This window comes from Anopheles maculipalpis, chromosome 2RL (assembly GCF_943734695.1).
Source record: "Anopheles maculipalpis chromosome 2RL, idAnoMacuDA_375_x, whole genome shotgun sequence".
NCBI lineage: Eukaryota > Metazoa > Arthropoda > Insecta > Diptera > Culicidae > Anopheles > Anopheles maculipalpis.
Genome location: NC_064871.1, coordinates 92395280 through 92411067, shown reverse-complemented (window position 1 = coordinate 92411067; position 15788 = coordinate 92395280). Strand labels below are relative to the sequence as shown.

General features: G+C 43.1%; 1 protein-coding gene across 1 annotated transcript in view; it reads left to right on the top strand.

The window, feature by feature from the left end:
• LOC126568158 (LIM/homeobox protein Lhx5) overlaps positions 1-15788 on the top strand; it is a 30018-nt gene that overhangs the window by 2191 nt on the left and 12039 nt on the right. The window contains exons 2-4 of the mRNA XM_050224585.1: positions 602-797; positions 3564-3778; positions 14366-14778. Of these exons, the coding sequence (XP_050080542.1) occupies positions 602-797; positions 3564-3778; positions 14366-14778 (824 nt within the window). The remainder of the gene's footprint in view (positions 1-601; positions 798-3563; positions 3779-14365; positions 14779-15788) is intronic.

Genomic DNA, 15788 nt, shown 5'->3' with positions numbered 1-15788 from the left:
TTATCAAAACAAAAGGTGTTGGCTGGTGCTGTTGTTGGGCAAAGTTTTTTGGCGAGATGAGATTTCTGGAAGGATTCGTTTACCTTTTTCTTAGGCAACTTTGTTGACATTTGTTTCTGATGCAAGGGAAATTATTAGGAATTTTAGAAGAAATGGAGCTATTTTAGGATTCGATCGTTTTGGGAGTGTTTGGGAATGTATTTTAAAATGTCTTTAAATAAGATTCCTTGCCAATTTAATTTGCTAATAGACGAGTTTTTCTATCATGATAAATTATATATTAATTTTGAACATGATGTAGAATAGCAGATATTTTAATTCTTTTTTCAACTTATTTATATTACATTTTATTTTATGAAAGACAAACTTTATATTGGGTTTATCGGCTATCAGAACATTTATTACAAGTACAAGTACATTTAAAAGTACTAAAAAAGCTATAAAAAGCGACCAGTAAACGTATCCTTGTACGAAGCAAAAATAAACGATCAAATCCAACGACAATTTCATTAATAAAATTCTTAACAATTAGACTTTTTCCACATTTTTACAAGAAGAACTTATAACTGATAGAGTGTTTAAATTCTGCTCTCCTCCATAGGTCGCGGTGAACCACCGTCCGGGCTGGTCGATCCGTGCGCCGGCTGCAACAAACCGATCCTGGACAAATTCCTGCTCAACGTGCTCGAACGCGGCTGGCATGCGACGTGCGTCCGATGCTGCGAATGCCACCAGCCGCTCGCGGACAAATGCTTTAGCCGAGAATCGAAGCTGTACTGTCGGAACGATTTCTTCAGGTAGGTGCAACCTTTCCGCGGATTAACAACTAAAGCTCGTCTTCGTATTACGCTTCTGCAACGGAACAATAGGCCGGGGTGGTTAAAATGATCGCTCGAAGCGTGCGCTACCGAACTACCGGAAGCATTCGGTGAAGAGTTTTGGGCAACTCCCCAATTTCCGTTTGCCCGTTTTGTTGCTGCTGCTGCTGCTGGGAGTGGTCGCTTCATTCGAAAAAAAAACCCCGAAATCCTCAAGCTATGATTTACATACAATAACCACCATTTAAACAGTAGGCAAAACAGTCGCCCTCGAGCACTGGGTGGAACCCAGAATAAAAAAAAAAAAACCCTAAACAAGCGGAGTCCGCATATTAAACGCAGCCACCACTGGTTGTGAGTGGTGATCCGGAGAGGTTTCTTCCTCGGGGGGGTTCTTTTTTTTTCGTACGATCACCCAAAAAATTATAATTATCAGCCACGCACGCACGCGGGTACGTTCATCGCGAAACATTTATCTCCCGTTTTAGGCCTTCGTTTCCTTTGCTTGGTTTCATTTTCCTTCGCACTGTAATCAGTGTGCTGGGCGATTGGTTGGACCAGGCAGGCCTGCGTGAGGAGCGGATCAAAACAGCCCAAGACGATCGTGATCATGACTTGATGATACGGATGCGTGTATCAGAGTGTGAGCGACAGGGAAAATGCCCCAAACCACGAAAGTGCACCAGACTTACGAAGCCTGGCAACGCCTCACATGTTGTTTGCTATTTTTTTTCCTCTTATTCTACGGCCTCTGGTTGAAATTGTCTCAAAATTGATCCTCACCAGAGCAACGGCAGCAGCAGCAGTAGTGGAGATAGTTAAGAAGATGGTTGCATTTAAGATGAACATCCGAGATTGATCGTTTTTCCGGCTCGAAACGCTCCTGCTCCCGCTGTCCGGGTTGTTGTTACTGCTGCTGCTGCTGCTGCTGGTTGATTGTTTTCGGTGGTTGAAATGTTGATGTTGCCTGTTGCCTTTTGCGCTTCATTTTCGGGGTGTGTTCCCGGGGGCTGGGTCGACCGGGTCCGTTGGAAGAAAAATCGGGTGGCCCCGATGAGACGAAAGATTCATTGAGCGCGATTTTTCGTCCGCGATTTTGTCCGGGGAAAGGCAGCACGGTCGCGAACGGTATCATCACGTGTTCATCTTGCGGGCATTGTGTTACAGCTTCATGCCGGAGGTCACATTCAATCATCATCCCGTTTTCCTTCAGTGGATGTGTATGTGTGTGTGTGTGTCTGATCGATTGATGTTTAGCTGAACGGAAGGATTACGCTTTCCGGTTTCGAGACAACAGACACACACACACATACACACACACCCACCGCCATTTTTACCATACAACCCCCGAAAACCAGCCATCCATAGGGGGGAGTTAATTCATCTGGGAGCGCAGCTTTGGAGTCGTCGTTTTATGGCATGCGTAGGAGCGAATTCATCGAGCTTTAATCGAAAGCACATAAAAAGCAACAAAACTGATTAGCGATCAATTGTTTTAAAGCCACTTGGGGCCACTTTCCGGCGCAGTGGGAGATGAGCGCTTTAATGTCACAATTAAATCGGATCGATTGTTCTTTTGATGCTTTCGTTGTCGTGGGATGGGAGGGTGTTTTTTTTTTATTTTTGGTACAAAACATTATTGGCCAACGGATGCAGTGTAGCTGAAATTGGTTTATTAACGAGCTGCAGAAGCGAAAAGGATATAAAGCAAGCATAATTAAAGTCTTAAAACAGTGAGAGCTTTAAATGGGGAAGTTGTGAATAGAAGTTGCTGAAGGTGCTTTATTTTGATGCATTTTTAATGTTTTTCTTTCATTTGCGTGGAAAACAATAGACGGGAGATTTATTCTTTCAATGGCTTCATAGCTCAAATTCATCGTTTTCTCAAGACTTTGCTATTGTTTTTCGACATTAATGTTAGTTTACAACAACATATTGACCTCAATTCTTTTAAAATAATGAGCTTGACAAATAATTATACAAAATTAACACATGACTTTGTGAAGGAGAACGGAGGTTCTTTGGCGCAATAATAAACATAAATTAAATATAATTAAATATAAATAAAATTCACTAATTGAATGGTGCTTTCAACTTAAAAAACCGCTTTCAAAACATTTTATTAATATCATTATCATGTTAAAAAAACTCACGATAGAACTGGATAAAAGCAGCTCTATTCGAGGTTTATTTTTTGTTTTTAAATTAACTTTTGTTTTATAACTTTCAAGCTTTGGCTCAATGTTTTCTTATACTCAAGGTTAACCTTTTCTCTGGACGTTGATTTTTGATATTTTTTTTTCTAAATTACTGATTTACTTGTTCATAAAAACAGGCGAAATAGTTAACGATCTAACATTTTCATATCAAATTGTAACTAGCCTTCTGTTTTCTTAAAGTTATTTGAAGTGTTTTATAAAACAGTTTAACATTTTTAATTTTATTTGCAAAATTATTAATAAAGATGGACATTAAAGATAAAATCTTACAAAGGACATTCAATTTGTACAATAATTCATTGACACGTTCACGTGCGCTCACTTCTGCGGTCAACCTGTATCTTAAGCCATCAATTACTTCCTATCACATGCTCATACATGCTGCAAATCCTCGTTTTCGGCTCCTTAGCCGTTTAACAACCACTAGCTGTTAAAGTTAAAGCACTTAAACCGTGTTACTTTTCTAATGAAAACCTTTCTCTCTCTCTCTCTCCCTCTTTCTTTCCCCAAAAAAAAAAAAACGCAGGCGCTACGGTACCAAGTGCAGTGGTTGCGGGCAGGGCATCGCACCGTCGGACCTGGTACGGAAACCGCGCGACAAGGTGTTCCATCTGAACTGCTTCACGTGCTGCATCTGCCGGAAGCAGATCAGCACCGGCGAGCAGCTGTACGTGCTGGACGACAATAAGTTCATCTGCAAGGACGATTACATGCTCGGCAAGGGACCCCACCCGATGACAGGTACGGTAGCCCCCCTCCGCTGGTTTCATCCTATTTTTCCCAGGACACCTATTTAGCTTTGTACGCCTACTCCCCCCACTACCACCCAACGTTCCCTCCCCCACCTAATGGGTGTCTGGATATAGAAATCGATTTTCCGGAGACCTACCGTCACCGGTCCGCCATTTCGCACCGTGCAAAGAAGCGGAACGGAACGACTAACGATGTCAGTTCCCTGGTGGTTCTCTTTTGCTCTGCCCATGACTCCATCTTGTGTGTGCGTGTGTGTGTGTGTGTATGTATGCTTCTCGATACCGGCGGTGTTTTCCACAACGGGATCCATTTTCCTTGACTTTTCCCGCTGGAGCATGAGGGTTTCCCATGGTCATGCGCGTTACTTGTGGCGGACAGAAATGGTCTCTTTCTATCCGTACTCTTATGGCTCGTAAGTTCCTGTGTTTGTAGTGGTGAGATTGAGTGGACCAATTTACGTTTTCCCGTTGCCTTCTGGTAGTATCCTTTGCAAGTTTACGCGTCTGTATTTGTACAGGATTGGAGCCTTCCTTTGGGCAGTTTGTGTGTGTGTGTGTAAAGGTATTTCGTTGGATTGATGACATTTTTTCGCTCAACAATTCTTCTTCCTTGTTTTGTTAAAAATATTCCTCTTGGAACTTTCTCGTTTTGTGAAGTATTAACTATGTCTTTGGCAGTGAAGAAAAATAGATCGAAAGATTTGATGCTATCGACATGACATTTGTCAAACGTCGCACTAAGTGAGGGAGACTTTTTGAAAATGAAGACATTTTCAGCTGATGGAATGAAGATGTTTGATTTGTTTCAAGCTGCCCTTTGAGGGAAATCTGATTCTCTGACATGCGCGTAGTAAGAGCAAGAAGAAATGTATTTTAATTTCGTTTTAAATTTCAAATTTCCAACCATTAAGACAGAAGAAACCACACTTATTCCCCTCGTAAAGTGTTTCAGTAATTATTCTGTCGCGCATTTTCTTACGTGCATTCTCAACGTATGCACCATTATTCTCAGGACCCGGATCTTTATGGCGCAGGGAATGAAATAAAGCGCCATTTAAAGTGTAAAACCTTCCCTTCAACGACCAATATTGGTTTCGGGCTCGTTTTTGTTTAATGGTGCCCTTCGAATGGAAATTTTGCCAATAAACTACAACACTACTGGTACACTGGTTTGCTGGACACTGGTTTTCGGACCTCGTTTTAAGTTACGCTCATGTGCTGAAGCTTATGTGCCGGTCTTATGCCGGTACCGAGGCACGTCACGTCTGGCTGGTGGTGGTGGAAAATAAAAATAAATGCAAGAAACATTGCACTATAAATTATCCAAACGCCGTGTGTGCGCCGGTATGTTGGGTACGATTCACAAATCGTATTTTTCCTTTCCCTCCGCCCAGAAACCGCCACAACTACGGTTACGGAAAAACAACGCCACTGGCGGCTCGATGGAACAGACATACGCTCGTTGGTTGGGGGTTTTTTTTTGGTACGTTCGACTGGCAATAAATCGATGTACAACATTATTCTGCAAAACCAGTAAGATACACCAAGGGCCGCCATTTTTCGATCCGCCGGTTAGGAATTGGAGAAGCTTTTTTTTCAGCTGTCTGCCAGGAAGAGAGAGAGAGCTTTTCCGCGTAGAAAAACTGGCGTCCTGTGGTTTGTGGATGGTGACTTACGAAACAGCTCATAAGTTAAAGGAAAACTTGTTATCATCATCGATTTATTAATGCAACATACATATAATGGCAAAACTTGCAGGGTTTCCCCCTGCAGAGAAACGATATGCTATAAAAAGCTCTCGAAAAAGAAAGTCTTTTGTATGATGCTAGGGGCACTTAAATGTTGAAGGTTACACGTCACGCCAGGAGCAGTAAAGTGGCATTTCTGCACACATTAAGTATCTCGGGATCCAGGGCTTGGTTGGTGTCAAAATTATCCCTTGCAGAGGTTTTCAACCTTGGTGGAGCCATACACATATGTGGAGCATTTAAAATGAATCGTAAAAATACGCTCCAATTGGTAAGGACCTTCAACGAAACGAAAACATCCGCTTGTGGATGAGTAATTAGTATGAAAAGTTGACAAACAAAAAGAACAAGTAAAAAATAATGCACTGTAAATAAAAACAAGTGCTTTACATAGCAATAATAACATACACCCCATGGGGCTGGGCTACACTGCCTCTCTCCAAGCGCTACGCTCCACACTAACACGTATCAACATCGCGATATAGTAGTGCAGGGGCGAAGCAGTTGGGTATTGGGGATTAGCATATTTAAAGCATAATTTATGCTTCTTTTTCGACCGGCGGCCAGCACCTTCAATGGTCAACGCGAAGGTGCGACAAGCGAGTTCTGTTGTCGCGCTTGTCGTTGTTTCGGGTTTTTGCTGCTGCTGCCGCTCAAAATATTCGCTTCCTTTTTTTAAGTACCGACCATCATTATTATTATGAGCGCCCGTGCCCCGTGCTGTTGTCACTTTAAAAGGGTTCGCTTCCCTTGGCTACACTCGCGTGATTGGGGAGAACAAACCAAAAAAAAAAAAGTATGTAAATGCAACGTGCAGCTTTGACGACAAATGAGTTAATGTGCGTTTTGTTGCCGGTCCATGTCACGCGGCCAACATCGTTTGGCTTGCGTTGTGTGCTGTTGCCGGCAAAAACTCCAAACCAGACGTCAGAGTGTGTATAAATCTCTCTCTAACATTGGGTGTATTGCTACACATCTCCCGACACATCATATCGTGCGTGCTATAAAAGTATGTTTGGGGTTTGTTGCAGCTGGAGCTGGAGCTGGAGCAGACACTTTTATACAGACGTTACTGGGTCCTTACAGATCTGGACAGTCGGGTTTTTTTTTGTCTTGTTGTTGCCCGGTTAAAGATGGCCAGAATGAAGAAGGAACACTGAAATAACCAATAAAAACTCCACGCATAACTTCGATCATAATTAATACACCATAAAAAGGATTTCGTTCTCCTTCTCCTTGCATTATGATCCTGATTAATGGTTTCGGGGTTGGTTTAAAAAAAAACTGTTTTGACGACTGTTTTTGCTTTCCCACTCTCGTGATCGGTCTACCAATCGCAAAAACACTAACGAGCCGATTTTCATCGGAATTGAGATTTTTAGCCAATTTTTGCATTTGGATGCAGTCGTGTAGCCTTTTTTTTGTTGCTTTTTTAAATAATTCTGGAGAGACAAAAAAAAGGAAACCTCCGAGAAATCAGTTGAAGTGCGAAACGAAAACAAAACTGCGTCCTGCAATTCGCCGACGCAGCCGCCACTGCCCAGCAGGGGAGCCACGGCGTGGATTTGGTGATTAGTTTTGTTTATACATTGTTAATGAACACAATCCAAAAAAAAAAAAAAAGGGAGTGTAGCACAAAAGGGGGACCAAAATATGTGCCAAAAAAGTGCCAAACGAAATGAAAAGGGATAAAAAAACAGAACATAATCTGCGTTTTGGTGTTTCAAGCGTACTCCACAGGGCACACACTGCATGTATGTGAGGGATGGCTGTTTTTTTTTTGCGATGTACAAGCAATGCTATGGCTTTCTTCAAAGGCTGGAAGCTTTGCAATGCGTTGAAGAAGTGTTACAAATTAATTCTTGCTTAAAGTTTTGGCAGATTTTCTACTGTTAAGTCGAAGTCTTCTTACATCGATCTACAATTTTGGAAAGTCTTAGCCTATTCTTGGAATAGTTGGTGGAGAAGGTCCGGATGGGAGTCAATAGCCGGTCCTGCCGTGTGCAGACTATCACCTCGGCCACCGAGTAATAAATCTGATCTATAGCATCAATATGATGTGATATGACGAGGCAAATGATAAGGCCGGTTTATCCTTGTTGAATAAAAACCTCAGGGCACAAATACATCCAGAAGATATGCAAGAAAATGTTTGAAAATGCTACAACAACAGCTTCGAAACTATCTAAATCCGATTCACAGAGTACTGAGCTACCTATAGACTGCTAAATTTTGAAGAGAAGGTCTCGCTTTTCGCGATAGAAATTTTTGGAAAAATCACTGCTGAAATTCTGCAGGAAACGGGAGAGTTTTGATTCTGGTAGGGACTATTAAAGTATTCTCCACTGTCCTGAGCTACCATCATTAAAGCAATCGACACATTTTTCGTACTTCCATTGCAGATATAGAGCCCCCAGTGAAGGCTTAATTTGTATTACTTCCAAGTTAGAAGTAAGCAACTGTGTGTTACTTTAGGCAAGGGAAAACTTCGTTCAAACTCTTTCCAACGTAGCAAGTGTTGATGAACTGTCCCAAAAACCGTTGCATGCCATACCTAACACGTGCTTTTTTTTAATGTTTTAAGACGATTTCAATAAATCGTTTAATGTACACCAATGTGCATACCGGGAACAGGTACTGTCAAAATTTTACAAGCTTACCACGCAGAGATCAATTTACATATTGGATCTGTGGCTAATTCCTTCTGAATGCGATCATCCATTCTGGCTTTCGGCAACTTCCGCGTACCGTTCCATTCGCATTCATTTCCTTTGCCAGGTTCGGTCAGTCTTTTTGTTTTGTTTTCTCTGTGCTTTACCAATGGACGTAAAGCTTACATTTTCCCTCCACATTTCCTTCACCTTGGCACACTGTGCCAGCAGTGTGATCGCTCGTGTCCTATCTAATTTCGTTTGTCTATTGTCCAACCGGGAGCAGAAATGCGTATGGTTTGTGTTGTTTGTTCAATCCATGCTAAACGAGATAGGGAAATGAAAAGTAAACAGCGCTGCCAAACCCCGAAACCGAACCACCGAAAGCACGATGGCTAACCAGATTTACATGCGTAAAACCACAACCGAAACCGAGCCTTAAAAGGAGCCGTCATTTGCTGGCTGCATAGAGATGTATTGAGGCAGAAAGAAGGAGAACAAGCAATTCCTATCTGTCCTTTTATCCTGTTTCGTATAGCGTAGAACGGGTGACATGTAGGGCTTTTCCCCGGTCTTTTTTTTTTCGTTATTCACACGCTCAGAAGCGGCAAATCCTGCTGGATGAAAGCTGCTGCCGGTGCAAAAATGGATTCTCCTACTTCGTTTGATCCCAGAGCCTAGAGATAGAGAGAGATGGTTTGCTGATCCGTTTAGCTCGGGATACCTTGGCTTTAGCCGGTAAAGCTGAAGCTTTCTCAATTTTTGCTAAGCTTCTAACTTTTTGAAGCAATCCCAAACCCAACCACAGGTCCCTGTTTCGGTTTGGCGGATTCGGGTAATCAGCGTAATGTGATCGGGAAGGTCTTACGGAAGGGATGTGCTTTTCTTGCGGCTGGTTGGTCGGTTGGTCCTTTCGGTGTCGGTATCCTTGGAGGATTTATCCAATCCATTCACACTATTCTAGTTGAGCTTCTAGTTTTTTTTCTTCTTTTCCTAACCGAAGAAAAATCGTACGCCTTCTTTTGTGGTTTTATGTGAAGCTCTGTTTTGTTCTTTCATCAACCAATTCGGCCCAGAAATTAACGCTCACTCGCTCATTTCTTCATTCTTGCTGCAATGCTTCGAATTCTCTACCCGCCCCATAATTCGGTTAACTTATGCAGGAAGCTCTTAAACGTGTCGCGCGCCTGTACTGATGTGTCCTGCAACAGGTAGAAGCACACGCATGCCCACCAAAAAGTCCAGTCCGAAAGTCGATAAGCCAACCTGACGTACTTATACACCCTCGGTAGCATGGAAACGGCGAATCCCTTTACGAGTCTATCAGCTTGAGCTTGATTTTAACGTGCCTTCTAGCCAGTGCGATCTCCAGTTACTACCGCACAACAACACCACCTGTCGTACGTTCGTGTGGTCCCGGACTGTTCGGCAGCTAACTAAGATTAGAGAAATGTTTATATTCACATTTAACATAAATTATGTTACGGTACGAAACGCATCCAATATCGTTAAACCCGTAACTCACACACGCGTGGATGGATGTGCATTTTCTTGCACATTACTTATGGGTGGTCGCTATGCACGTCTGTTATCCTTCGGTTTGTTTGAACGTTAAATCAATCGTAGAAAATGGCTTTTGGGATAAAATTTAATTACAGTTTCGTTATTACATTTCACCTGCTTGTTAGGAAAATAGCTTCGTTTTCTTTACACAGTGGAACGATTTTTTAATTGCATTTTGTGTTATTGAAGCGTTTATCTACGGTTTATAGTAACGTTGCTATAAAAATAAACACGTTTGCTAACGTTTTCCTTCCCTTGTGCTTTGTTATCTTGAGTGCTTTTCGTCACTTTTTATTCCTTTTGTTTTGTAAAATTATTTTTTTCATGTGGTGGAACTGTTTTCTTAATGTTATTTGTTATTATTGCTCGAATAATTAATTGGCTTTACTTATTTTTGTGAAATAAAAATTATTTTACGTAAGCAAACAATTGTTTCAAACGACCCAGTTGTTATCTTGAAAACAATGAATCTCATCTTATTTTTTTTATCTTAAATAGCGCATTGTTTTAAACAAATGGACACTTATTTTACGAACTGAAAAACACTTCATTTGTTATCTAAATCGCTTTTTAATTTTCCCCGTTTTCAAATGTGGGTTTCAAATTCCTTTTTACAACACATTACTCATACACAACTCTTACCGACACCGACCGGAAAAGGGTAAATTCTTTAGTTACACGGCATATAAAATCAAGTACTGCACCGTGTACTGTTGTCGGAATGGGTCATTGAATGGTGTGAAATTGCGCCGCAACACTTTGTTGTGCACTTGCTTGAGTTTGCATTAGAGACAAAGGGCGGCATTTGGTCGCTTTGTTGTTGTTACCTGTCGCAGAAGTTGAAGTTACATTTTCCAAACACACACACAAATGGGCCGATTTTCTAAACCTCTTTTATCGCACCGTTTGCTGAATCTGGGACGTACCTTGCTGTACAAGAAAATTGCCACCCAAAGCGTTGGTTCTGTTCTTGGAGGGGGAAAAAAAACCATTTATGATTTGCACCGAGGAACAAAAGGGTGCAACTATTGCAAAATATGCTGTATGTTTTCGAACGTACCGGTTCATAATCGATGCACAATCAACGCATAGAAGTGTACCGAAGCAAGCAAAGGCAAGGGGTCGAGACCACCGGAGTCGTGTTGCAAATGCTGCGAGGCTGCGAGGCTGCGATGTTACGATTTTATGACGCCCGTGTGACCGTAGTTTTGCGTGTCGTTCCGGTGGCTTAAGAAGACGGGCGCGCACGGCATGGCACACGAGCGATAAGCAATCTTTATCTCGTTGAATGTCTAACGCGTGTTAGATGCGGAAAATGGATCCCTTATCTCGTCACTTCTGTCACACAGCTGTAGGTTTAGGGAGGCTGTCCGTTTTTAATGCTGAACCGTAGGGTGATGTAGGAAAGCTTTTGGTGCGTTTTTTTAAAGGTAATGTAGCACGTGGCCTTGCTATAAAAACTTTTATTTTTGGAATAAATAAAACTTTGAAATATTGTATGATTTTTAAATATGTTTATTTTGATTATTAATTTAAAATCAACAAACTGTTTTGCTCCTCTCGGTGTTGACTGCGACACATTTAACAAACATTGTAACGATCCAGGCCAGCAATAGGTAGGTTATGTCTCGAATCGTTCCTTTGCAGCTGACATTCCCGGATCATCCCGGATCTGTTACTTGAAAAAAAGCCTCGTATCGATGCACATGCCTAGATCTTTTCTCACAAGGATTCGTCCATTTAGATCATAGTTTACCACCGGTCGTTAAAAGATTTTCTAAAGACATGTCACGAATTAAAATTTACTTACTAAAACAGTGTTCCAAGATACGTCTGAGGACACAGTTTCCGAAGGTGAAACCTCTTCGTGTGACACACAAATTGCATATTTGCTCGTGCAAAACAATCAATTTAATCATTTTCGTCCCATTAGATGCACGACGTGAGAAGTGCGACACTGTGAAAGTACCCAAACAGAACGGTGTGACCGAGCAGTGGTAATTTTATTTTATAATTTTGGATTATGAGGAGAAAGGCGACCAACGTCGGGAGGTCCCGTGCATTGTAAACATTCATTATGACGCTTCTTCGTTACGGTAATCGTGGTAAATTAGAAAGTATGTGGAATTCTGTACCTTAAAACTTGTCTAGATGCTGTTATTTGATTGCATACAAATAGTGCAATCAAGGAATGCATGCTGCATCAAGGCGTCGTGTGAGACCCTCTTCCAGAAAATCAGCAATTTGATTTCATTAATAGTTCGTTAAGAGATGTGAAAGGCAAAATTGTTCAATTTGTTTAATTTAAAAACCAATACGCTTTGTCGCATTAGTTTTACAACTTATCGGTAATTCTTTAACGCTGCGGCGTGCATCCCGAGTTCAACCGACACCATGTTCAACGACCCACATAGCGGAGCGTAAGGCGGTTTTGGTTGGTTGGTGTCAGAAGTAATTAATCTTCGACTCGATTGTCGATTTGTTTGGTTTTCGGTTTTCGACACCTGTTGGAATCGATTTCAGCAACCGGCAGCAAGCAGCCAGCAGCAGCAGTTTGTTTGGTTGTTCAACGATCACGATCAGTGGGCTCCATCGTAGAGTTGAAATGAAGATTTTACGATCTCACCTCATCAATCATTCGATATGGTCAATGGCTAAGGCCGATATCTTCCGGGCAGAAGATACCCCGGTAACATTCGATTGATTGAAGAAGGAGATTTTCCCTATTCAAGCAGATCATTAAGCACGTTGCTTGTATGAATTCTGCAAAATGCTACATGAAAGCTTGCACAAGCTTGCCGGAGAAGAGCTCCAGTGACATAATGTGTTTTTATTTCTGTCCGGAACACCTTTGCAAGGTCACAATTCGTTCCGGCTTTACTGTGATGCTAATGTTGTTGTTTTTTTTTTTAGCAACAACCGAACATCCAACACCTCCCGCTCGAGCGTGGAGGTAGAAGCTGACAAGCCGTGTTTTTGATAGGCTCACGTGTACGGTTGGATGTGACGGGTCAGGGTTCTCAGACACAGGGCAAGAAATTCTTCACTCACGTTACTCAAAAGCAGCAAAACAAAACCGTAAAAACTGACAACGCCAGCAGCACCCAGCTCAATATTCCTCCCCATGAGTACACGCATCCCCAGCGTTCAGCTTCAGCTCCAGCTGACCAAGTGCCACCATGCCACGCGGGTGGAAAGGCGGAGTCCGCAGCAACCTGTCAGTTAAAGTAGGCTCCGTTTTATTTCAGCTTGAACGACTGAGACAGTCGAAGCTAGACTTTATACCGGCCGAAAGCAACTCGGATAGTTGAGGGTGAGAACCTCGTGAGCGTTTGTGTGTTTGGAAGCGCTTTTGATATGTGCACCCTTTTATTTCCGTGTCTCGCAGATCGCAGCAGGCAAGCCAGGCAGCCCGGCAGACCTGGCTAGAGTTCCCAGTGTCTGTGTGTGCAGCTGTCAAACTTCGCTCCGTACGACCCTGGAGGCTCCGTATAGGCAAGGGGGTTACTTGATGCTGTCAATTTCAGTACGCAACACGCAACATGCCTGCCGGGTGATCGGATCGGAGACCACCCCCGGCTAGAGGAGGAAGGGGCGGCTAGTTTTCACTGCAGGAAGTGCCCATGTACCGTGTTGTAGTTGGAGGTAGAAAAAATGTCAATCTCAAGCTATAATGTTTGATCGCTTGCCGGCTGTCAGTAGTTCTAGAATTCGCGTCATGTGCCGTACCGGACGGTGGCAGTTCCCAGCCAATTTCTGGCCCAACTTTAGTAAACAGTTGCTTTGTTTATTTGCACGTTGTTGTTATGTTGTTGCTATAAAACAACACACCAATCGAGCACTTTTTTCTTTATGACGTGAGGCGTTGGAGCGTGGAGGTGGTTTTCCTCTCATACCCACACACACACACACACCGACAGAAATGCCAATTTCCCCCTGCGGGTAGCGCATCCTTGTTGAAGTGTGTTGTTTTACAACGCGAGAGAAGCCAGACGAGAAGGGAGAAACAACAAGGTAAACAACACGCACAACTCCAGGGCCACTCCTGCAAGTCCTTGAGCGCGCGTACTCAATTTATTGTAACAATACGGAGTGCCATACGGCACGGCAGGCAGCAGGGTTGCCTTTGGCGAAGGGATTCTCGGCTGGTGCCTAAGGAAAACCGCTTTGTGCCGTCCGTCCGGATGTGGACCGATGATAAAGAGATTTTAAACGGATTCCTCCCCTATTCTTGGGATCGCATTGGATTGTGTGTTTTCTGGTTCGGTTTCACTTTGCACCGGGAAATGGCATTGGAAGGGAGGAACATCGAGCGGGAAAACGTATAAAACATACAAATAAATAAGAAAACTCGAGAGGGGAGTACAGAATATCGCTGACAAAAGCAACAGTGAGTCCTTGTTTTCGGGGGAGGGAATGAAAGAAGGGAAACATCCTTGAGGGGGAAAATCGATTTTCACGATTCACTTGCTCGTTCAACGTTCGAGTGGGCTCAAGAACTGGGCCGCTCTTGGCGTGGGAAGGATACGGGGTGTTTATCAACAGCAGCAGGTTTCCCAAATCGATGTCTCTAATTTTAATGCCCATTTCGTATTCTTGTGGCTATACTTGCAGACTCCCTCATGGGTTCCGCCTCGGAAGACGAAGACGAAGAGGACCAGATGAGGCCCGGCGTACTAGCGGGACTAGTCGGTGGAGGTACGGGAGCGGCCGGACTACATCACGGCGATGGACCACTCGGTGCGTCCGACCTTTCCGTGCAGAGCATGAGCACGGACAGTAAAACGGGCCACGACGATTCCGACCAGGGTTCGCTGGACGGTGACCCGGACTGTCGTGGTGATTCGCAGGCCGAAAACAAGAGCCCGGATGATGGCGCTGGATCGAAACGGAGAGGACCCCGAACCACAATCAAAGCCAAACAGCTCGAGGTGCTGAAGAACGCATTTAGTCAAACACCAAAACCCACTAGACACATAAGGGAACAGCTGGCCAAGGAGACGGGACTGCCGATGCGGGTGATACAGGTAAGTTGGGGGAGGGGGATTTATCCTTTCATCGATCCTTTTGTTTGACCCTTTAGAAGTTCGTGTTCGTGTATGCATGTCTAGCGCCTGCAATCAATCGCTAACCAAAGAATCGCTCCAGTACCGATCCCTAGCTCAATGTCTATTTATCATAGAGCCTTGGGCAAATGTCATGGAGAAAGAGGGAGGGAGAGTGAAGGGAAAAAAGTTCACCTAGAACTCATCGATCTCGTCGAATCGGAAGGTGAAGGAGAAGCGCCCGATGGTCGATACGGAATCGAAAAAAAGGGGAGAAAATAAGCAATAAATCATATCCGCTGCTTGGACTATGTGTGCCAGAGGTTTGGTTGAGTGGTGCTTTTTTTTTTTTTTGGTTGTTGTGTCGAAACCACATCAAAACTTCGGCTGACCGACTGACTGTGATGTTTTGTGAGAAAGGCCTTTGAATAATGATAATTATGATGAAGATGACGCAGTGGATTACCACAGTTTCGAGGCTTTTCGGGTACGGCGGCTTACGAGGCGCACTCGGAGGCACAGACACAGTGACTTACACAAAGTTGAAGTTGAAGAAAAGAGCATGACGGAAGGATATTGTACTCGGGTGCCAAACGGTATACTTAACCGTTGCGAATTGAAGAAAGGAAAGACATCTATAGACCTACTCGAGGGCCTGGACAGTTGGTATTGAAGGTAGTTCTTACTATTGTGGATATACTGTGGGCTTCTGTAAGTCAAGAATTTGGAAAATTAGATTGTCTTACCGTGACTGTGATATAAATAACATTATAGTTGACATTAATGTGCCCTTCTAAAGGCAACTTGTACTCTAAAACATTCGTCAAGTACTGTAGAAAATAGGATCGTTAGACTGATTGATCAGGACGCAGGCATTAAAAAATGTGTTATGGGTGAATCATAAAAAAACTCGAAATCAACTCCAACACACAAATGACAAGCTCATTCACGGTGAAACTCATTTCGAGTACTGTAACCACAAGAGCCACAGT